Source organism: Vicugna pacos, chromosome 16, assembly GCF_048564905.1.
Source record: "Vicugna pacos chromosome 16, VicPac4, whole genome shotgun sequence".
Classification (NCBI taxonomy): domain Eukaryota; kingdom Metazoa; phylum Chordata; class Mammalia; order Artiodactyla; family Camelidae; genus Vicugna; species Vicugna pacos.
The window spans coordinates 1,953,699-1,977,911 of record NC_133002.1 but is presented as its reverse complement, the minus strand read 5'-3'; the positions used below and the strand labels follow the sequence as shown (position 1 = coordinate 1,977,911).

Below are 24,213 nucleotides of genomic sequence, written 5' to 3'. Positions count from 1 at the left end.
AGAAGCTGGTGGGAGGTGAACTCAGCTCTCCTTGGTTCCCACAGCCCAGCAAGAGGCAGATGTGTGCCTGCTGGGGGCTGGTTAAGGGGATGGCGAGAAGAAAGACCAGCCATCGCCTCCTTCCAGTGGGGCAGGGCACCAGGAATTACACTGGCAATCTAGAACGCGTGTGTTGCAGTGCAGGGTTAGAACCCACGCCCAGGTGACTTCTGGCATCCCGTTGTGCAGAGAAGGGCCCCAAGTGGGATGCAGAGGCCTCTGCTTGTAAGTCTGTCAGGCAGAAGGAAGACTTTGCCCTGAGATGGGATGGGTTGCAGGCATGGCTGTTGGGACGCTCCTGTTGGAGCATTGAAGGAATCAGGTATGTTTGGGGAGGTCATGAGGCCAACAAGTAAGAACTTTCACATTTGGGCTCTGCATCTGGGAGCCATGAAGCCCTGGACAACAGGTCTACCTTCTCAGTGTTCTCAGCTGTGATGATAATCTTGCACGCTGCTATCTCACAGGGCTGATGTGAAGACCGGATGAGGTGCTAATAAAAGCTTTAAGCATTGTGCTTGGCTCACAGTAAATGCTCAGTCAACACTGGCTGTTGTGATTGACTCTAATTCAGGCTTCAGACTCCAGGACTGTCCTCTCTTGATTCTTACTTGCTGGTGGAATCAGTCATCTTTGTACTCGTTGGGTAGACGGTCACCGGTGGGAACTCGTCTCCAGAGCAAGAGAAGTGAGCCCGTGGTCTACTGGGCTGCAGGGTATGTCCCGTCTGGAATGTCCTCTAAAGTCCAGCGCCTCACCCCCGGCGGGATATTTAGGAAGACAGCTTGAACTCTCCCCCCACTGCAGATTGCTTCCGGATGGTGGAAGGTGGCAGGTCAGCCAGATCTCCAACTTCAAATCCGGGTCAGTACCAAGCCGGGTGGAAACTCTTTATTTAAACAAGTCCACCACTGGCCTTTGAATCAGAAGCCTGAACAGAAGCATAAAGCATGAACATGTTTGACATGAACCTGAATGTGGCCATGAGCTGAGTCATCCAGCACTTACAAGGGTCTCCTCACGAGCCGCTCAGGGAACGTCTGTCCACGGGTGACGGGTGACAGGTGATGCCGTCTTGGCCCCCTGGAAGCAGCAGCTCTGTGCGGGGGTGCGGTGAGATGGAAGGGGGTGAACAGCTCCCAGGGCCCTCATTTCCTGTCTGATTCTCACCAGGTCCTACAAAGGTGGTTTCATTTCCCTCATTTCCCTCACAAACAACTGGAGATTCAGAGTTTTAGAAACTAGTTCACAGCCTTACAGCCAAGTGCAGAGTTAAGATCTGTCCCCAGATCTCTGTCTCTCGCACCAAATACAGATTCCACGCTGCACCAGCGCCTCTAACAGCCTTTAATTAATCACCTAATAAAAGCAGACATGATGCCTGTCGAGTTCTGTCAGCACTTAACACGTTCAAGTGTGCAGTTTTCACAAATGAGAAACTGGTTTGATCGTTAATGCTCGGAATTTTTCCCCAAACACCGAAATTACTTTGAGACTCAGCCTCTCACAAATGATCACAAACTGCCCTGGGGAACAATCCTCTTTAAACATGAAGGTTGCAAACTTGTAGTGGACAAACCCGGCCCAAGCTGTCTCACAAATCTTTCCGTGATGAGCTTCGTGTTGACGATGCTGACGGTGTTGAAATGTTCAGGAGCCTTAAGGCGCAGATTGCTCGGCTTTCCACCCATTTAGAGTAAGAACTTCTCTCATTTTCAGTGAGGACACAGTGGAAAAATTAAGTGGTTGGCCCAAGCCTAGGCAGGTAGGCAAAAGTGAGGTGTGCCTTGGGAATGCAAAGTTTTTTTTTTTTTTTAAATGAAGTACAGTCAACTACAACGTGTCTGTCTCTGGTATACAGCACAATGTCCCAGTCACGCATATACCTACATATACTCGTTTTCATATTTTTTCCATTAAAGATATTGAATATAGTTCCTTGTGCTATATAAAAGAAACTTCTTTTTTAAATCTATTTTTATACATAGTGGCTAACATTTGTAAATCTCAGACTCCCAAATTTATCCCTTCCTACCCTCTTGCCCCAGTAACCATAAGATTGTTTACTAAGTGTTCAAGTCTGTTTCTGTTTTGTAGATGGGTACATAGTGTCCTTTTTTTTTCTTTTTAGATTCCACATATGAGTGATATCATATGGTATTTTTCTTTCCCTTTCTGGCTTACTTCACTTAGAATGACAATCTCTTGGTCCAACCACGTTGCTGCAAATGGCATTATTTTATTCTTTTTTATGGCAGAATAGTATTCCATTGTATATTTATAGATATACCACAGCTTTTTTATCCAGTCATCTGATGATGGACATTTGTGTTGCTTCCATGTCTTGGGTATTGTATATAGTGCTGCTATGAACACTGAGGTGCATGTATCTTTTCAGGAATGCATAGATTTTGCCCTATGTCCCCTGCAGGAGACAAACTCTTCTCCATCCGTGTACCTCAGCCTTCTTCTATGACAAACTAGAATGGTTTCTCAGGTTCCTCCCAGACTCCATATCCTATTATGTTGTGTCTCAATATCAGGCACCTTTGAGGAGGAAATAAATTATGACCTATTGTAACAATGACTTTTTTTGAACACTTGCCATGTGACAGGCTCTGTTTTATGCCACTTTCAATCATCACCACAATATCCAGAAGTAGATATTGTTAGCATTCTCATTTTTGAAAATCAGATAACTGAGGCCCAGAGAAGTTGAGTAACTTGCCCAAGGTCACATAGCTAATACGTGGCAAAACCAGGATTTGAACAGACAAATTTGGCTCCCAGGGCCCCAGTTTTTGCTGTGGTCAAGTGCATAATATATACAAACAGCTCCCCACCCTCCCTGCCTCCTGCCCCAGGCCTCTCTAGTGCCCACCCAGAGGATGCTGCCTCAGAGCTAGATTTTTTTCAGGTAGAAAAATTAAATGAATATGGTATTGAGAGAACAGCAGCAGTCACTTGGGACTTGTCTGATTCAGTCCCTTCTCCAAGTTTAAGGCCAAGTTGTGGGATCTAAGCTCTCTTAATCCCAATCAGTTTCATTGCCCTCGAGTGAAATGTACCTGCCAGTCAGTCACATATGTGGTTATATATTCAGGTCTGGGAGTCAGAAGAACCAGGCTCTTGAACTGGCTCTGCCTCTAACTAGCTGTGTAACCCCAGCAGCTATCAGCCCCTCTGAGCCTCACAGTCCTTATTTGCACCAAGGCAAACTGGACCCGCCGACAGGTTCTGTTTAGTATGCACAGCGATTTTCTTTTGATTTGAATAAACTGCCAACACTTAACATAGGGAGTACGTAAAAGCCCAGGACTCCAGAATCTCTTGAAAACCTGGCAGAGCTGATGAATTTGGATTCCCTTTCCTACAGGGCAACAATGAGTCGGGGTTGGGGCCGTGCCGCCCTTGGGCGAGCTTGTGTGCCCCCGACGTGGGCTTCCACTCAGCCCTCTTCCCTGGTTCAAGTTCCTTCTTGGCCCCTCGAGGCATCTGGGTTGCAGCCCGGGGGTCCTGCGTCATCAAGGCCATGTCTCATCTACCTTGATGTAGGTGTTTCATGAGCTCACCTGTTCCCTACCCTGCAAGAGGGCTGGGAAACGCCCTTCCCCCATGACCCCCTCCAGCGGCTACTCTGGGCGGGCTCAGTGGGTGGTGAGTGACTGAGTCTGAAACAGAGCTGTGAGACGTGCGGAGCTGCCGCGTGCTCTTCACTGCTGTGCTTTGGTTGTGTTGTTTTGTGAGGTGGTTGCTGTTGTCACCCGTAGGCAGAAAAAGTGCAGGGGACGCTTGCAAGCCATTCTTTTTCACGCTTTTCCAGCACAGTCCCTCTGAAACAGGGATGGACGGACTCCAGTGTGGCCCTCCAGAGTCCCTTTTTGGACACATCGCTGCCTGTTCCTTTTCACAAAGCCCTTGCTTTTCAGAGATTAATTGTTGTCAAAGGCAACTTATTTTCTAATCCTTTCAGGCTCCATTTGAAACCTTCTGCTTTATTTTACTTTTTTTGATAAAGTCGCCGAGGTTTGGTTTTTCTTCTTCTTTTTCCTTTTTTTATGGATTTGCCAATGATTGTCCAGTTTGACAAACTGGATTCTGAAAGCCGATTCTTTGAAGAAAAGGAGGCAGTGTGACAAGACGAGAAACAGCTCATCCTCGAATCAGGAGGATAAGTAAAAAAATAAAAGCAACCCCATTCTCTGGCTTCCCTGGGACTCAAAGGGTGTCTCAGCTGTTACTGATAATCTAATCTTCCTATGATAGGTGAGGAACAGGACAATGGCGACCCAGCCGGGCTGTGGGTGTGATAGGCCTCTGATTAATAGGACTGTCCAGTAAGCCACCAGCCCCAGGAAGATGATTAATGACATTTGACGTGAACTCTGACCTCCCCCCGCCAGAACAGAGGGAGGGAAGGGTGCTGCTCAGACAGGAGGGTGTGTCCTGTGGAGGGTGACTGATTCCTGAAGGCTTTGTTGCCCTGAGGGGGTGGGGGTGCGGGTGGGTGGGGGCGGCCCAGACACCCCCGCTGCCGGTTCCTGGTCTCTGGCAGGTGCCCTGGCTTTCACAGTTAGCACCTCTCCCGTGGACCGGACTTTTCACTGCCCCCGGAACGCCGTGTCTCTGCAACAATCCCCTCTGAAGTCCTGGCTGACCTCTGCTGACCTGTCAGCCCCGACCCATGAGGTCATTTTGACCCCTCCCCAACCCGAGTGCCATGAATCAAACCAAGGAGGCTTTAAAAGCCAGCCTGTAAGCCTTTCTCCGGCTTTCTACTCTATCCTCAGTCCCCCGGATAGGCACAGGGTGGCCTGGAGCTGCTGGACTTACGGCGAAAAAGTCTTTCTGTGGCTGGCAGGGAACAGCTGAGACAGAACCCAGGATAGAAGCCAGAAGGAAAGGGGCCTGGTGTGAGGTGGGCATCCCCTAGCCATCAGGGCCTGGGAGGGGACGTCCTGCTTGGCTCTGGGGACCCGGCCACAAGCACAGCCTTGACCTTGGCCGTTGCGGGGTCTTCTTTGCTTAGCTCTTCAGGCCCACTTTGCAAATTGCACCCTCTGCAATAGGATGGACGTCAGAGAGCCTCAAGTGTCTCTTTCTGATTATTGGCCTTTTCCGGCTTCACCGCTACTCAACCTACACGTCCTTAGCAGCCACTCCATGTCAGGGTCCTTCTGGTACGGGCCATTTGGTGTCTAGGCCTCGGTGGTAATAATGACCAAGTGATTACAGCCAAGAGCAGTGTTGATCGTGAATTCAGCTGAGGGAGCATCAGGCCAGTGACCGCCTGTAAGATGCAGTGCCTGCCTGTGGGTGTGAGCGGGGTCCAGCCCCAGTTGTTGGTGGCCTGAAACCAGGGACTGTCTGGAGGGAGGAGCCCCTGAGACCACGAGGAACAGGAGCCAGAGCGTCGGGGACCCCTGACGGGAGAGAGGCAAGACAGGACACTGGCACAACCTTCACTCCCTGACAACACCACTCACCCCTGGAGGCTCTCCACGTGCTGGACTTGAGTTTTAGAACCTCAGCTGGTGAACAGCATCCTAGCCATCCTGGGGGCGGGGGCTGCTGGCCAGCAGGTCGGTGTCGGCAGCCCTGCCAGCGTGGACCACACTGTGGAAGTGGTGCTGATGCTTAAACATTTTATGGCATTTTGGCTTTATTTGATACATGTGTGTGGAAGATGGACAGACAGACTGAATCAACCAGGACAAGGGTGAGCCTTGGCTGACATCACTGGGTGGTCCCTTTAGCCTCAAAGAGATAGTGCATGCGAAGCCCCTGGGCCTGGCACATGGAAGCACTAAAGTGACAGTGGGAATCATTCTTTTATTTTATTTGTAAATTATTATCAATAATGTGATGCTTCCTGGATAACCATTTGACAGCGTACTCCGGGTGAAGAATAACAAAATTCAGGAGCGTGTGTGAAATACTGGAAAACGTATTCTGAAGAGAAAACGCAGTTCGGGACGTTAGAGTTGCTTTTTTAGCTGAGAAAGGATCTCCTGCACAACACGAAATCTATTGTTCCGTTTCTGCCTGTTGGACTCTCCCTGGGGTTTTGAGTAATTCATTATGTCAGGAAGAAGGGGGTTATGTGGACTATAAAAGGCCAGTTTAAGCAGAGTTTCCCTGAGGAAGGGGGACAGGGTGGGGCTGCCCGGGCCTCCCCCCACCCTCTCTCCTCCCAGGCTGGCCACCATGCCACGCGAGGTCTGATGAGTGGGCGTTCATAGAGGGCACAAGTGCTCTCCCAGGGTGACAGGGTCAAGGTCACTTATGTCCACTCTCCCTCCTTAACTGCAGGCCTACCAAGTTCATCCCTGCCCTGGCCAGTCTTGACCACAAAGGACTCTCTCCCTCCCATATCATCACATGTTCAATAACACAGGCCAGTCAATTGGAGCAAATCATTCAACTAATGCAAGGTTACCCCTAGGAAGGGACTAGAGGGGAAGGAGAAAAATCACAGAAGCTGAGAAGACTTAGCGTTTTATTTTTCAAGCAATAAAAGGGAGCAGCTGTGACAGGGGTTAAGTCTGAAAGTCTCATCCAGAAGTTTTAAGGGTTTGTCATCAGGGAGTCTCAGGTATTGACTAGCTCTTAAACTTTAGCAATCTCCAGGGTCACCTGGAAGGCTTGTTAACACACAGACTGCTGTGCCTCACCTCCCAGAGTGTCTGTTTCAGAACGTCTGAGTGTGGCCTGGGAATCTGAATTTATAACAAATTCCCAAGGGATGCTCATTGCAGCCAGTCCAAAGACCACACTTGGATAACCACTGGATTAGCTAGATTAGTGGAGAGCATCAGAATGGTTTGGAGAATCTTGTTAAAAACACCAATTTCTAGGCCCTTTTGAAGTTATAACGTGTTTAACTGTGATTAATAGAATATCAAACAACAGCTGGTGGATCAAAAAAGACATTTAATCACATATCAGTTAGACTGGAGGTAGGTAATTTGAGTTTGGTGTAGTAACTCAGTGATGTTATAAAAAACGGAGGCTCTTTTTATATGTAATTGTTCATCCTGAGCACAGCCGAATCTTCATCCTTAGGTTTGTGGCCTCATGATTGCCAAATGGCTGCCATAGTTCCGACCATCACGTTCTCACACAACTACCTCCGAGGCAGAAGAAGGGGCAGGCATAGCTGTGCCTCGCCCCCTCCCCCTGCCACTTCCCATTTGTTGCACTCTTTTACATCACATGTAATGCCTTCCCATAACTCTTCTCTTTACAGCTCATTCGTGTGAAGTGGTTCACAGGCCCACCTTAAATAAAGCAATAGCAACAGGGAATGGAATTAGCACTGCGTCTAGGTTCACCTGCTGGGGGTGGGTGAGGGCTCACCTTCCCTGAGCATGTTACTGCCTGATCAAAATCGGATTCTATGACCCAAGAAAGAAAGGAATGTTCCCGGGCAGAGAATAACAGTATCCACCCCAGCTAGGGTGACTTGTCCTGGATTTCCTGGGACTGTCCTATTTTAAAACTGAGCCTCAACGTCCCAAGGCAAATCAAGACGATTGGTCACTCTAACTTCAGTTTCCAAGACCTTCTGAATTAAAATCTCTTGAGGGTGAAATCCAGATCTTAAAAATGATTTTTAACATTCTCCCGGGATGATTATTATATATGCCAAAGTTTGAGACTCACTGGGCTTCAGTTTCCTTGAAGCCAAAACCAAGAACTATATTTTTGAACTAGATGCAAAGTGATCTACAAGTTACACAACAAATTAGATATAAAATGATACAAAGGAATTTATGTACAAAACAGAAATAGATTAATAGACATAAAAACAAACTTACAATTACCAAGGGGGAAAGGGGGGGAGGGATAAATTAGGGCTTTGGGATTCATAGATACACACTACTATACATAAAATAGATAGACAACAGGAACCTACTGTGTAGCACAGGGAACTGTATTCAGTATCTTGTAATACCTCTAATGGAAAAGGATCTGAAGAAGAATAGATACATGTATAATTGCATCACTTTGCTGTACACCTGAAACATTGTAAATCGACTACACTTCAATTAAACAAACAAACAAATAAATAAAAAATGGGGGACTAAAGGTTGACATATTCCCAGCTAACCTCAGAGCAGGAGGAAATCCTGGATGAAGGGATGTGGGTGTGACCTGAGACTTGGGACCCCTGACGGGATCAAACTGAACCTTAAGCCTAGAGGGACCTGGGATCTTCAGATTCCATCCCCAGCCTGCTCCTAGTGCCCACCATGGAAAGGGGGAGTCTAAATCAGAAGTCCCTGCTCTGGGTGGTCTTCAGCCCTGCGGCCCTCTCTGTCTGGCCTCTGATCACAAAACCTGTGATGCTGGACTTCCTGGGCTATCTCCGTGTAGCTCCCAAGTTCTCTTAGCCTCCTTCTGCCCTGAGCATCTAGCACCATGCCAGGTTCATGTTTATCATTTGATAAATATGTGTTGAACACATGGATGAATGAATGAATGAGTGGGGGAAGCTGCACTATTGAAGAAAAGATAGACTCTGGCCACTAGACCCCAAACCAAGCCTTAAAAGAGCCACCGCCCAGAGCCTGGAAACCTCCTCGCCTCCACAGTGAGGGGGCAGGACCCTGGGTGAGGGTGGGGTCAAACTCTTCCCCTGGATCCTGGGTGACTGCACCCCGTCTCCAAGGCCCAGGCTCCTGGGCTTCCGTGGGAAGCGGTGTGTGTCCGTCATCGCAAGGCGCTGGTAACTTTCCGATGGTTTGAGCTCATTACTCATCATTAGGAGTCCTGGTGTCTGGAGTTTTCCAGGTGATCAAAGCAGCTCTGTCTGGAGCAGCCAGGCAGGCCCTGGTGTCTGTCACCAGTAATCCCCTGGCCTCGCCAGGCAGACAGTTAAGTAACCCAGGAAGGAGGGGATTTGGTTTTTAAAGCTCACATAATTCAGCTTGACACCCGGACATGTAGGCAGCGGCTCTGGCTCTGCGCACAGGAAGCTGACCCTGGTTGGAGGGGTGTGGGCTGCGGGGAAGCCGTCTGTCTCAGCACGGGGTGATTTTAGAGTAGTGGGCTCCCTCGCTGCCCTGCTCTCCTCGGGGGGGCTGCAGGGGAGGTGGGGGGGTGGGGGGAATCAGAGGTTCACCCGGTACTGGGCACCCATCACCCCTCCCGCACGCAGCTCTATTCTCCCCAGAGTCTCCCCTCCAAACAGCATTTCTGCCCCTTGCTTCTGCTGAACAGGAGCTCCCAGTTGGGCTCTTTTTGGTCCCTGGTCTCTGGCTGGACCCAGCGCCCCACCCAAACCCTTTAACACTACCCACAGCCTGTGTCATCGCACGGAAGACGTGTCACAGACCTGAACTGCAGAGTCAGACTGCAGCCACGATATGTGTGCGGGTTCTGACATCTCAGTAAATATCACAAATTCCTTCAACAGTGGGGTGGGGGGAGGGAAGCATGCTTAAAACACTGCATTTTCTGATTTCAAAAAAAGGTTGGGATTAAAAACGGGGGCCCATAATTTTTTTCGGATTTAACCTTTGTGCAAAGAAAAGTTGGCTCCTTGCTGTCCTAAACAGCCCAGACCACCCTTCCTGTCAACACAGAAGGCAGTCTGAATGCAGAAAACTTGAGCAGCTCATTTAGTCCGGGAAATGGATACAGCTTTGCTCAAAAGTTTATATAAACATCCAGGTACCAGCTTCACGACGGGTCATTTAAGAAAATTAGTGAGAGTGGGAACAGGCTATTCCAACCGGGGTGATGCCAGGCCCTTCCCGGCACGCTCTGAAGGTTACTGTGCTGGCCCTGCGAGGCTCTCTTTCTTGTAGATGTTCTGCTCCAGCTAAGTTCTGCGCCGGATGGAGCCGGTAGATGGTGCAAGGCAGACAGCTCCACGCCTGGACTGCTTTGGAGGGCCCGCCTGGAGCAGTCCTCAGCCTCTGTGGCTGGAGAAGGGCCAGCTCCACCGGCTGGGCCTGCCTGCGCTACTTGTGTCCAAGGACTGCTCCTGTGTCTTCAGATCCACTCCCACCAGGATGTTTTACATATTTTAATTAAAGTGCTGCCCTGGGCTGGCAGGGCCTCTGATGGATGGCTCCAATCCCAGTTGCAGGGTTGCAATGGTGTGAAACCTGGCATCCCCTGCTGCGCTCCTGCTTCGGCTCCCACCCCAACTGCACACTCCTGGGGGAGGGTCCACTCTGGTTCCAGGAGGGGAGGCAAACCCAGCAGGCGGTGGGCAGGTGGCGGGCACACCCAGGGGTGGCCAAGGCGGGGCTCAGGGACAGGAGGAGAGTTCGGGTAGGAAGACGCCTGGGACAGTGTCCACCGACCAGCTGGCTGGTGGGCTGTGGACGAGTCTGATCCTTGCAGACACACAGCCCCGTGGACACTCCTTATCAGCGTCAAATTATGACAAATGGCGATGGATGAAAGTTGCTGGGTGGCAGCTGCCGTATCTCAGAGAGAAGCAGGTATTTTTAGCACTGCGCCTCGGGGCTCTGGCTCTGGGTTAATTAATCATGGTGAACAGCACCGAGTTTGGTACCCGATCCTGGTCCCACCCCCAGCCCAGCCTTGTCCCCATTCCCCGGACTGGAATACCAGCCGCAGAGGTGGAAGTCATGCGTGGCTGGCGGAGCCTGGCAGCCCTCGCGGGGCCCTGGGGACACCACCTTATGTCTCCCCCTAGCTGGGGCGCCGCACCTTGCCCTCTTCTCCCCACTCCTGCTTGCCTTCGGTCAGCCCGGCCTCATGCTTTTCCACTTGAGGTTCCCTTTGGCGCATCTCCCCCCGTATCCTCTTCCTTCCTGTCTCACTCCATCTCCCCCGCCTCGCAAAGGCCCTCCCTGGGTGCCCGCCTCTACCACAGACTCTCTATCACCTTCCCCAGTTTTTCTTTCCAGACACTTGGCATCAGCCAGAATCACCTTATTTCTTGATTGCTCCACGTTGTGGTCTGTCTCCTTCCGTTGAAATGACAGTGGCCTGAGAACAGGGGTCTTCTCTGTCTTGTTGGCTACCTTAGATCCCTGTTGCCTTGCTCAGTGGTCCCAGGGCAGGAGCTCAGTGGGTGTCATTGGGCATGTGACTGGATGGGTGGGTGGATGGATGGATGGAAGGCTAGCAGGGGAATGGATTCAGGGAGTGGGGGGATGCTGGAGGGAAGACTGGGGGCTTGGACTTTAAGATGCAGTGCATGAAGGTGGCTTTGGTTGGTAGGGGCACATCTGGGGAGACACTGGCTGTGTGGCCGCATCCTCACCCAGGCCAGCAGCGGGGGGGGGGCGGGCCCAGGGGATTCTGGGAAACGAGTGCTGGAAAGGGCCAGCCGCGGCCTCTCAGCCTTAGAAACGGCCAGCCATCCGCGCACTCTTTGGTGTCTATGGAAGATTGCTCTGAATTCTGTTTTGCTTTGTTTTTTGCATAACTTTTTTCTTAGGGATGAGGATAAATCAGTTTTAAGGGACTTCTAGAAGACTCTGCACACTCTGTCTGAAAGCTGATATTAGAATTCATTTGGGGGGATTAAGTGTGGGAAAAAAAGTTTGTTTTTTTTCCCCAAAATCTTATCTTTGAAGAAAGTCTTCAAATACATTCCTCTTTGTGGAAGCCTTCCCTTTCTGATTTGGGAATGGAATCCCAATTTGGTCCTTGTATTAGGCCTCTGCCTTGGGGAGGGGATCCATGATTAGTCTGACCCCCCCCATGGGGACGCCACCCCCAGCCAGTGCTTAGGTGGGACACGGGTTTGTGAAGGTGGCTCTAACTAACGGGCCGTGAGGGGCATCGGAAGGCTCGCCTCGCTTATAAGGAGGAACATAGGGGTGCATCTGTGTCATGCCCCTTTTCTGGATCCTAAAAAGGACGGCGGTTTCCTTCACAGGTGGAGCAGAGGCACAGGCAGGGACACCGAGGCCTGCGGCTGAACCTGGCAGGACTGTGCGTGGACCCAGTGGTGCTCAACGCGGGAACTTCTGACCTGCCGCTCCAGAGCCCTGGTCCCCCACGCTGGTGGAATCTGATTCTCAGGGGTGGGGCCTGAATCTCTGCAGGGTTGATACCCCACTATCATCCCCCATTATTCTGAGACAAGGGAGCCTGAGGACTGCTGAAATCGGCCAGGGACAGGGAACTCCCCCTCGACAGTGGCCTTGCCACGAGACATCAGAATTCCGTTCTCTTGGCACTTTGGAGGGGACAAAGAGATTTCCTTCTTACTTTCCGAGGATATATGGAAGGAGATTCTGAGGGAGGCACAGGCCTGGACTAGAAAACTTCTAGAACAGCCGGCAGAGCACGTGCACATGGAGAACCCCCCCGAAGGTTCAGGGGGCCCCTGTCTTCTGTTGACAGAGCGCTCACGTGCTCCTGACCTTTGCAAGGCTCACGTGGAAACATGGTCCTCCCCGGCTGACTCTGCGGAGAAATAAACTGAGACCTCCCAAGGAAGCATCTGGGAAATTGAAAAATTGCCATCCTTTCTTAACTGTTGCTACTTTTTTGTCACAGCACTGGTTATGGCTTCTACCATTTCCTGTGGGAGACAGAGACAAAGAGGCAGAGAATCAAAGTCAGAGAGAGAGAGAGGGAGAAACAGAAAAACACTCAAAGGATAACAGAAATCCAAGACAGACACATATTCTTCCTCTTGCTGATTCAAGAAATATTTATTGAGGACCTACTATGTGCCCGACCTTCCCACACCCCACCATTAATGCACCGGCAGCCCGCAGGCTATTTACATTCCCATCTGGATCTTAGGTCGGGAATAAGGAGGGTGCTGTTTCTGCTAAGACCAGTAGGTGTCATCATGTCAGAGGGAAACCAGGGGAGCTGCAGGATTTGATGGCCACCTACGAATGGAAAATCTATTTCATCCAGTTTTCTGAGTGCCATTATATGCAGGGCACCAGGCAGGGGACAGAGAATGAGAAGTGCACAGTCCCTGTCCTCATGGGATTTACTGTGCCATCGAGGACTGGGAAGGACAAGGTCTTAAGTCACAAAATGTGGGGGAGGCAGTAAGAGCCTCCAGAGATGTTTAAAGGAAGGACTATGTGGATCTTAGAGCGTCAGACTTTACATGATATCCTGTCACGTTACAGCAGAGGAAATAAGTTCAGAGAGAGGAGAGGACTGACCTGTGGTCACACAGCAACTCCAGACTCCAGATCTCCTGACTCCTAGAACAGTGCTCTTTCCACCAAATATTGTGTCTCTATAAGTAGACTTGCTGTCCCAACTTAAGACTCAAAATTCAACCTTGATTTAGCCATGAACCTCCCTGCAAAATGCCCTCTTCAAAGCCTCCATGCCTACTGCCAGGCACTCTAGATAGGATGATCTGCCTTCTGGGAAGGCAGCTGCCCTCCTCCCGGGTCCTGTGGTGCGGGAGTCCGCTCTCTCGCACGGGCCCATGAAGGGTGACTGCGCACATTTCTTCCCAGACACATCACGTTGGTGGCTCTCGATCAGCTGTGGTGGGAGTCTTTACGTTATGGAAATCAGCCACAGTTATAAAGCAGAGCTTTCTCTGTTTTTTTTTTCCCCTCCCAGAGAGCTGCCCCTCAACCTGCACACCACTGAATTAGTATCTCCACTTTACAGATCAGGAAATTGAGGCAATCCACCAAAGAGACACAACCTGCAGGTGGTGGAGCTGAGACCCCCACCCAGGCGGCTGGATGCTACAGCACTTGCAAACTGTGCGGCCAACAGGACTCAGGGACACTTGGCTGAGGAGGGCCCAGGTTTCTCACCTGGGTACTGACATGGGTGCTACCCCGGGGTGGTGTCATCAATCTGATGGCAACACTGGAACAGGAACCACTTTGGGAGAAATGATAACTAGCCCAGCTTTGGGCGGATTGAATTTGAGGCATGTTGTTGGTGAGATGTTTTTAGATTTGGAAGCCACGAGAGAAGTCTGGGCCGGAGATGAGATCTGCAAGATGGAGGGGTGTTCTTGAAGAAACCAAACATAGGTTAGCTAGAGAATTTCCTTTCTTACAGTGAATGGGTGAGCAGTGGCAGGTGCATCCTTCCATATGTGTTTTCTCATCTTTGTCAGCATTCAAGTACGATCCGGCCAGGCAGGAAGAGGGGGACCGTGCACCTGCTTCACAATTTGTTCCCTGATCCTCGTGCACAGTGAGCCCTCAGTAATCATGCTTGCTGAATATATGAATAAGCGGCCCGATTTTATCCTGCACATACTGTCAACTCCGCTATGGACCATACACCAAAACCTGAGTACGTTTCTTGCAACTTCTAAGATTATCTAGAATTCTGGCATCATTATCAGAGTATGAATTGGGAATTAGAAATTACTTTTTTTTTTAATAGCATTTGAGAGCTAAAAGTGAGATTCGGCATCCTCTCTTACAATGTCCTTGTTTCACTGGTGAGGTACTAGAGCCCGGAGACCATTCTGAGACCATCCAGGCCCCTTGCTGTGTGGGGGGGACCACCCAGACTTGGCAGCCAGGGAGTCTGGCCTGGCCTGCCTTGCTCTGGGCCTCGGTGTGTCTCCCAGGACAAGGAGAGATTGAGCTGTGGTTCTGGAAGGGCAATGAATTCTGGAAGGGCAATGAGATGAGAACCCACATCTCAGAAGGCACAACTAAATACTTCTTGGGCAGATGAGCAGACAAACCCAGGAAAACCAACCCAGGAGGCTACGATATGCAAATGAATGGATTGTGGCTCTCCTCCTGGTTGGCTGGAGGGGCCCTGATGTCACAATGTGTGGGGTTTCTCCACTCCAAATGATTGTGTCTCTGACCAAAAAACAAATTCACTGACCTGGCTGGTCTCTTATCTCCCTCTCTTTGTCCAAACGGAGGAGACACTATGGAACCCCTCTATCAGGCTGGGTCCATCCTCATGAAGGTGAACACCTTACAAGGGAAGAAGATGGTGGAGAGCGGCCTCCAGTCTGGAGACTTCTCCCTGCCCCAGTCATGGCCCTCCTGCCTCCTGCCACCAGCCGATATGGAGATCCTGCAGCAGAAGGTGGCCGGGGTGCAGCGGGAGCTGGAGGACTTTAAGAAGGAGGCACTGAAGGCCATCCACTACCTGGAAGACGCCTTCTGCGAGATGAACGGGGCCCTGGCGCAGCAGGAGGAGCAGGCGGCCCGCGTGAAGCAGAGGCTGAGGGAGGAGGAGGACCGCGGCGTCGTGCGGAACAAAGTCCTCACCTTCCTGCTGCCCCGCGAGAAGCAGCTCCGGGAGCACTGCAAGCGGCTGGAGTGCCTGCTGCTGGGCCGGAGCTGCGAGGCGCTGGGCATCCCCGGGAAGATCCAGGCAGACTGAGGCCCCTCGAGCAGAAGCCAAGTTCCTAGCCAAGCAGCCAAGTGGAAGATTCTTTTAGATGGAAGGACACACCCTGGGTCCCTATCCACTGCTCCCCTTCCCCCATTTTCATTGCTTTCCTTTCACTTAAATAACACCTTGCTGAGAGGTAAAAAGACCCCCCCACCATGTTCTTTTGGTGAAATTCCATTTATCCAGCATCACCCAAGAAGGAGGCGCCCCAACTCTAAGGCTTTTAACGACATCCTCTAACTTTCCCCTGTAACTGTTTTCCTGATTGTAATGGTGCAATTGCCCAAATATATAACATGGTTTTTTTTTTAAACCTTCTTAAACTGACTGTGTTGAACAGATTTACCTTCTTTTAATGACTTCAGGCTCTCACGACTTGTTACTTCATCGACGGGCTGCCGAGAGGGGTCGATCATCCGCCCAAGGACTCAATGGCCTCAAAAGTAAAATATTACTTTCGTAGCTCTGATCCTCGCCCAGGTGGCTTTTCTGCCTGCTTGCACCGTTAAACTGTCACATCTCACTTTTCTTGGCTGCCTTTGCCCACTTCTACGTCCTCTCCGTTTGGTCTGCAGACCAGCCGGTCAGATCCACAGCGCGTGTTAGGGCTCTGATGGGTGGAGTCGTTCGAGCTTAGTGCACCAATAAGGCAGCACCTGTAAGGTGGGGCTATAAGGCGGTGAAGCTGATGTTCACATCCTTCCCATGGAGTAGGAATTGTTAGGGCGCCCAGCCACTCATCAGGCAATGTCCCCACACCATCCCTCTAAACAGCAGAGGCGAGATGCCTGGAGGTGAGAGTCAGCACCGGAGCAGAGTCCAGCCTCTGCCCTTGCAGCTCGGGATGTGCAGCCTGGGCCACACCCTCTGATTTAGTCTGGCTCGGTCCCAGCCAAACCCTCTTTCTTTCTTAGAATCTCTCCAAACACGATCCAAACACCTAGAACGCCCAGGCTGAATGTCACAAAAGGACTCTGTGACCCATGGTCCCCACATCCAACTGTCAGCCACCTATCCTGACAGGCTGCCTCCCTGTTCTAACTTTAGGTAGGTTCTACTTCGGAAGGTTTAGCTGAACTGGTAATGACAGTGTGAATATAGTAATATGATTACTACTACTATTAGTTTATAGTTGTCAAGAATATGGTATAATCTAGGTACCAAGCTGGGCCTTTGGAAGGCAGGCACTATTATAATGTTTGCTTTAGGATCCTGAGGAAACCAAAGCTCAGAGAGGCTAAGTGAGTCACCCAAGGTCACACAGCTGATAAATGGTTGAGTTGAGATTTGAACCTAGGAATGCCTGCCGTCAGAGTCTGTGTTCTTAACCACGATACATTCTCTTTGGAAGTTAAGTACTTTTTGAATAGATAACATACGAGTGTACCGAAATTGGTGAGGCGAGCTCTGGGAGAGAGGATTGTTTTGGTGGTGTGTATGTGGGGGCGGGGGGATCCTGTACCCTTAGGCCTTGTAGGGGAGGTGCTTGTGTGTTTTTATAAAGGTATCTGAGAAGGAGCACTTGGTTGGCCAACTAAAAGAAGAGGTTTAAACAATCAGCCGCCCTATGCAGAGGAAAGTGAACCTAATGCTAGTTCCTGTGTAAAAGGATCTGTCTCCCACGTGTTCAGCGGATACTCAGGTTGCTCAGAAGTGACAGTGGGAATTCCGAGAACAGATGGAGAGATGCATGCTGCCCGTGGCTGGTGCCCACCAGGCCACACCTGGAGCGTCTGTGTTGAGTTCCGGCCCAGAGTTTTAGGGGGTCCTACACAGCCTGGAGTGGCCTCAGGCAACCCTGAGGAGGGGGCATGTTTGAAGGACTGGGGGACCTTGACTGAAGAAGTTTGAGGGGACATCTGGTCATGCCCTTCCACACACAGGAAGGCCTGATTGAGTCTGGGTTTGGTGGGCTAGTAAATGTCACCTCTCTTGTCCCTGCCTGCATTAAGATTCAGCTGAAGAGTAGGCCCAGGGGCCAAGCAAATGGAGCCAAACCCCACCTTTATTCCCGATAAAGCTGAGAAGGTGGTTTAGACCCTGGGAGCCTGTGGGCTGGCTAAGACCTCAGCCCTGACCCTGATGCCTGCCGTGGTGGACAGCTGCCTCTGTCAACCAGATTGCGTGACCTCTCTATACAGAGACGGCTCAAGAGAGAGGAGGGCGAGAGCTGGGTGGGAGCTGACCTCTCTACCCGAGCCACCAGTTCGGAAAGTTATTTCCCTTTCCCGGGAGGAATAGGGGAGGGGGAGGAGAGCCGGGAACACTGCTTGGGTGGAGGCCCCTCCCTAACGAAACAGGACGAGGAAACAGTGGTCCCCCTCCTAACAGTTAGGAAAAGGGCTAGACTGAAGCCATGCAGTTCTGTGGTGTAGCAGTAGCGACAAAGGGTGGATGCTAGTGGGAGGCAGATTTCAGCCCTCTGTAAGAAAAATAGCGTTGGGTGCTTCCTATGCGTCTGTGCAGTAAAGGGTTGACTCAGCAGATGTGGGATGTTCAAATCTTGCACGTTTCAAAGAGAGGTCTGGCCCCTGACCGGCTCCTGGGAGATAACCTCTAAGCCCTTGTAATGTGCTGCCTGATAAAAGTGTCTTTGTTTACCTGGGGCTTTGGACAACGCCAGGTAGCTGATGCTAACAATGTCTGATTTATGCTGGGGACTCTGGGCCAAGCTGTATCAGTTTGACCTTTGGAGGGGCTGGAGACTGAGTAGCTAAGGTCGGCGACGGAGGAGTGCTCCCCGCCTAGGGAGAGACACCGATAAAACCCTGGTCACCAAGACTCAGGTGAGCCTCCCGGCTCACAGGACTTCGTGTGTGTTGTCACACGTCACTGCTGGGGAGATTAAGCACTGTCCATAGAACGCCACTGGGAAAGGACAACCAGAGTCCTGTGCCCGGCCCCTCCTGGGGACCCGGCGCTGTGTTTGTCTTACCTTTGCTGATCTTAATCTGAATCCTTTAGCTGTAACAAACCATAATCAAGCGCAAAACAGGTTTTCTTAGTCTGCGAATAGTTCTAGTGAATCACTGAACTTGAGGGTGGTCTTGGGGACCCACGGCGCAGTGTCAGATACACTTGACATTTCATCCTTATTGTCCTCACAATTACTTTGTGAGCTGGGCGCTATTATCCCCATGACAGATGAAGAACTGAGGCACAGAGAGGTTAAGTAACTCACCTAGGAGTACACAGCAAGACTCCAAAGCTCCCTCTCTTGACCACCCCCCCTATACCAAAGGAAGGGGTTTGAGTGATGGACTGGAGGAAGGGTCCCGTGGAGGTGGCCCCAAGGCCCTCCAGCTCCAAGGAGGTGAGTCATCCTGGAATGATGCTGATGGAAAAGGAAGAGACAGGCAGTTTATGAGTTTCCTGTCTGGGAGAGCTCAGCTGCACATATGCCCAGGTTGGGTTAGACAGTGTCCTACCTGGAGACAGTGTGAATGCCTAGGTGTCCCTTCATGGTCTCCCCTGATGCAGGGCTTCAAACACGCTTCCCCTCTATCAAGAGCTTTCAGCTGCAAGCCACAGGGCTACCGGTCCTGACTCCTTTAAGGAGCCTGTTTTTTTTTCACATTAAGACATCCGAAGTAGATGGCTGGTTCAGTGACTCAGCAATGACAGGGCTATGGGTTGGCATCCCTGCGATGCTCTCCCTTCCCTCCCTCCCCCTGTCCCCTGTGGTCCATGAGGATGGCTGCAGGAATTGTGTCATCACTTGGTGACTCCCAAGGCAGGAAAGAAGTGGCAGAACTTTGCCCACAAGCTGCCTTTTCATCAGAGAGGAAACCCTTTCCCAGAATCCCCCAGCAGATTTTCTTTGACACCTCTTTGGCCACGTCTGGGCCACTTGCCACCCCCCAACCCAAACCAGTCATGAGTCAAAAGGAAAGCAATCACCACAACTCAGTCCCCAGGGCTTGGCACCTCGGTCACCCAAGACCCAAACCAAATCAGGGTTCCACTGGTGACGCTGGCTGTGGGAAGGTGACCACCCCCCACTGCCACACCCCAGTCTTACATCTTCTACTCAATTGATATTGAGGGCCAGGAAGACAAGAGTGCTGGGGACGGCATGGCTGGGCACATCTGGGCAGTGTGAGTGGCTGTCACGTTGCTGTGGGAAGCATGGAATTGGGCCTGAGAACTGGGGAGATGGGCTGGGTGGAGGTGTGAGTGATACTTCAGTGCTGGGGTGCAAATCCACCCGCCTTCACTTTCTCCAACCTCAGCTACCCCATTCTGAGGCCTCTCGCTTGAAGTCAGAGGCTTCAGATGACCCAAAGGGTGCTAGAGAGACTGTATAAGCTCTTAGTCCTTAAAACAGGCTGCCACCCTTAGAGATGTAATCCTCATGTCACCATCTAGGGTGACTGACTAGGCCCTGTTTAACTGGTACTGTCTCCACTTGAAAACTGAAAGTCCCATATGCCAGGAACCCTCTCAGTCCTGGGCAAACTGGGATGGTTGGTCACCTTGCATTAGGCATAAACCGTCTTGGGATGATCCAGGTGAGGCTGTGGGTGGGGTGAGCTGTAAATCAGGGCAGGGAACAAAGATGGCGGTGACCATCTCTGCCAGGTTTGTGTTTCTTTGTTTCTATCAAAAAATTTTTTTTAAATAGAGGTACTGGGGATTGAACCCAGGACCTGTGCATGCTAAGCACACACTCTACCGCTGGGCTATATCCTCCCCCTGAGCAACTTTTGAGATTCTGGTTTGGACAATTGAGATTCCCAATGAGGCCACAGCTCACAGCTGAGACCCTCATCCTGGTGCAGAGAGGACACCATGGTGGATTAAAGAGCCCTGGGACTGTGAGTGGTGCCAAGGAGAGGCAGCTCTTCACACTCTGACTCTTCTCCTCCCGCCTGTGAACAATAAAGTTGAGCAGCCCGACTGCTCAGTTTCTTTGAAATTCTAAAACAAATAGAAGACAAAATAACAGATGGTTTTCTCCCTGCCAGTAGCTTCTCAAAAGTTCTCCACAAGCTGCCATGCTCCGCGTGCTCCTCCTGGGCACTCCCAGCTGCCAGAGGGCTGCTGAGATCTTAGACTCGTGGCTCCCTCTTGGGAAAACCCATGGCAGCTGAGGGAGACCTCCCGGGGACCCCACGTCTCGTGTCTGGGGCAAGCCGAGATGCCTGGGTGAGCAGCAAGATGGCGGAGGGGCAGAAAGGCAAACGCGTAGTGCTTGGCTCGGAGGGGTTACTAACCTGAGCTGCCACACTTGCAGTCTTACCTTTTCTATTTACCTGACCCCGGAAGAGAGCATGACTGGGTAGAGTTGACCAATGTGGATGGGAAGCAAGAGTTTGGGTTTGGAAATTGCCTTCACTCCACATGCAGAACTTTGCCTCCTGATTTGAGCCACTCCATTTAGTAATTCCTGGAATGCGGAGAGCAGCAGGCTGTGGGCACGTCTCCTGACATTCACTGGCTATCGCTCCTTCCGTGTTCTTCCCTGGAAAAGCAGTTTGGCAGTGTCCCAGCATGTTGAACACAGAGTTAACATGTGACCCAGCAATTCCACGCCCAGGGAATTACCCAAGGGAAATGAAAACATATGTCCACATGAAACTTGTACATGAACGTTCATAGTTTCATTCGTAATAACCCCAAAGTGGACCGACCCAAATGTCTGTCAACGGTTGAGCGGATGAGTAAAATGTGGTCTATCCATACAACGGAATGTTGTTCGGCAATTAAAAAAAAAAGGAAGAAGAAACTAATGATGATGCAATATTACGCTTACCGCGAGAAACCAGTCACAGCAAGCCACATATGATATCATTTATATGAAATGCCCAAAAGAGGTAAATCTGTAGACAGAAAGCAAGTCAGTGGGTGTCTGGGCCGTGCGTGGGGTTGGAGGAATACAGAGAGTGACCGCTAATGGGTATGAAGGCTCTTTTTTCTTTTTTTTTGAAGGTTCTTTTTGAAGTGGCTAAAGGGCTGTAAAATTACGGTACACTTTAAATAGGTGAAATGTCGGGGATGTGAATTCTCTCTCAGCAAAGTTGTTTAAAAAATAAAATGTAAGTTCAAAACGCAGTGAGAAATAAAAAGAAGCAGTGCTACAATTTCTGTTTCAAATTCCCCTTTAACATTGAGAGATACGACTCAAGACTGGAATTATTTCACATTGTTTTTAGTTTACGGACATTCTGGAGCCACACGGGCTCCCAGATTTATTTGGATTATATACGTCAAAGGTGCCTGATTCAGAGACTGGCACATATCAGGTGTATCTCAGATGATAGTTGAATTAAAATGGCAAAGAAGGCACCAAATGTTGTGATCAATGGCCTTGACTGACCTCCACCATCTGCGAAGTCTCAGGGACGTGACAGTGGGGGTAAGACATTCTTCTGTGGCCGACTGTGTGCTTGACTCCCGTCTCCGGGGGCGAAGGAGGTGGAACTGCTGGACGGAGGCCACGCCTCCCCCCCACCTGGAAGATCTCTCTGACGGGGTGAAGGGCGGCATCAGAACCATTGCCCGAGGTGCCGGTGACCGCTGTCACGTGACTTGTCGTGTGCCCTGTCGCGTGACAGGAGGAGGTAAAAGTCTTACGCGCTTCACAAGTCTTGTCTCTGGCTTGCCCTCCGAAAGGCTTTCCGTTGGTGAGATTTCTTGGTTGACCTCTTGCTCACCTTACCTCTTTCCTTTCAGGTTCCTTTCAAAAGCGTAGTGGACGGGCATGCAGACTGCCAACAAACCGGCCTGGTTTAAGCACCAACTCTGCCCCTCGGTTCTGCATGGCGGAGAGATGTTCCTTTAACCCTCGAAGCGCTGTCAAGTAGAATTTACTGCAAGGTTGGAAATGTTCTGTAATTCTGAGCTGCCAGTTTTCTTGTCACCAGCCATCTGTGGCTACTGAGCACTTGAAACATGGCTAGTAGTAGGATTTAGGAGCTGGCTTTTAAGCCTTATTTCATTTTAATTAGCTACGTGTGGCCAGGGGCTGCTGCCTCGAAGCCTCAGTTTCGAGGGATAAAGACACTACCTAGCAGGATTGGCGGGTGAATTTATGGAGGAGATGCAGGTGCGACAGGACAGCTGACTGAGGCTTTAACTACAGTTTGGCTCCCTAATCCACAGACAGTCCGTCTTCCCTGCTACAGGGAACCCCCTTGCTTGTGTGGCCCCAAATAGACATTGCCAGAAACCCAAAAGGGAACTTTGGCGTTTGTGCTTGGAAGCCTAGGTCATGGAGAGAAATTATGCCGAGTCAACCCAGACTGCAAGGTGCTGGAGCAGGTGCTTCTGAGCGTGGGAAGTTCAGCTGAGCTTGGAGGAGGCCAGCGCCAAGGGGGAGGCCCAGTCGGGCCCCGGATCTTTTGGTCCGCGTGGGGTGTGGGCTCTCCGCGTGGCAGCGTGGCGCTCCTGTCCTCAGGCTGAGTCTCTGTCCTCACTGGAGTCACACTAATCAGCACAAACAGGGGTTCCTTTAGGAGATAGTCAGCGTGTTGTCATTCAGAAAAGCAGTCAAATCAAAGCTCATTGCAAACCAAAGTCCGAGTGGAAATGCCACCTGTCTGGAACAGAACCAGTTCTCGGGGGCGAGGCTGCAGAGTCGGGAGGTCAGAGTTTGGGAGCAGCGCCTGGAACAAAGCCTGTTGGGAGTAGGCAGAAGAGGTTTCTGTGGTTCGCCCTTGAGAGCCCGCAGGGTGGGGAGTCCTGCTGGCACAGCGGGGACACCTTGACCCTCAGACATCCATCCACGAAGGGAAGGTTCTCAAAGATGCTCTGATTACTTAGGGTGAGAGGGAGACCAGGAAGGCAGGCCTGTCTCTGAGACTCAGAGAGAGGAAAGAAGCGGGCTCCTGTGTCCTTGGCTTGTCTGTCACCATCCTCGACAGTTACTGTTCCAGGAGGGGCATGGCCCCATTTCTGGGTTTGACAGTTCTGGTGGAGTCGAACCTGTCTCTACTAAATAAATTAGATCTCTCCAGGGCAGATCAATATTTAATGTGGGGTTTAAAATACCGACTCAGGAAATGAGTTTAAAAGTGGAGAATTTGCCTTAGGTAGCAATTTCTGAACTACAGTGGTATCAGGGGACAGATTATTCAAACCCAAGCCATGGATAATATAAAAACAGTTGAACAAGTGGAGTTCTGCTTCCTGTGCACCAGTGACTCCGAAACCCTGAGTTTTCGGTGTGCAACTCACAGAGGATTATTGTCAAATTGGAAGAGACCGTCTACCGTGAGAGCACCCACTCCAGGGACGGCCATCTCCTCGCACAGCTGCCTCTGCCCTCACCTGTGGCAGACATCACTAATCGACCTCCAGCCTCTTTGGTGTTGAGTTGGATGCATACTCATACTTTTTTCCCTCAGCACCATACTCCAGACAGCCACCATCTATCAGTCAGAGTGCACCCGATGTGAAATTTATTTCCCATCATCATCTAGTCCAAATTCCTCATTTAACAGAGGAGAAGCTCAAGATTACATGGTGAGTTAGAGGCTGATCAAGGACAAGGGCCCAAGACAGGCTTCTTTTTCCCACATGAGTGCATTAGGGGTTGTGGTTCCATCAGGGATCCTTCCAACGACCCTCTGTGGGCAACATGACCCTTCCCTTGAACATCACTGAATACTTGGTTCTAGAGATATGATGATAGAATTTCAGAGCTAGGAAGCAACTTAGAGCTTCTCTAGTTCTACTTGTTCCATCACGGAGAAATTAAAATTCAGAGAGGTTAAGTGACTTGGGTAAAGACACACAGTGGGTTGCTCTTTTCCCTGCTTTGATAATATGCCTTCCAACCTGAGAGCTCTCATTCTAAGGCCTTGGACAAATCACTCAATTGTCTGGCCCTCCATTTTCCTGTTAGAATCCCAGTAC

The 24,213-nt window shown here is 50.7% G+C and overlaps 1 protein-coding gene and 2 long non-coding RNA genes across 3 annotated transcripts; 2 read left to right on the top strand and 1 right to left on the bottom strand.

Annotated features, from left to right (window-relative positions):
- Positions 1 to 12,489: 12,489 nt before the first annotated feature.
- On the bottom strand, positions 12,490 to 18,424 carry LOC140686383 (uncharacterized). The gene is made up of 2 exons (XR_012060132.1): positions 18,290 to 18,424; positions 12,490 to 12,562 (listed from the first exon to the last, which is right to left on the bottom strand). It is a non-coding gene; the product is annotated as an uncharacterized lncRNA (long non-coding RNA).
- Positions 14,786 to 15,681, top strand: CCDC182 (coiled-coil domain containing 182). The gene has a single exon (XM_006216429.4). The coding sequence runs from the start codon at positions 14,881 to 14,883 to the stop codon at positions 15,340 to 15,342; it is 462 nt and encodes a 153-aa protein (XP_006216491.2). The 5' UTR covers positions 14,786 to 14,880; the 3' UTR covers positions 15,343 to 15,681.
- A 118-nt stretch (positions 18,425 to 18,542) lies between the features above and the next one.
- LOC140686384 (uncharacterized) lies at positions 18,543 to 22,268 on the top strand. Its single transcript, XR_012060133.1, has 2 exons — positions 18,543 to 18,667; positions 22,030 to 22,268. It is a non-coding gene; the product is annotated as an uncharacterized lncRNA (long non-coding RNA).
- The last annotated feature ends 1,945 nt before the right edge of the window (positions 22,269 to 24,213 follow it).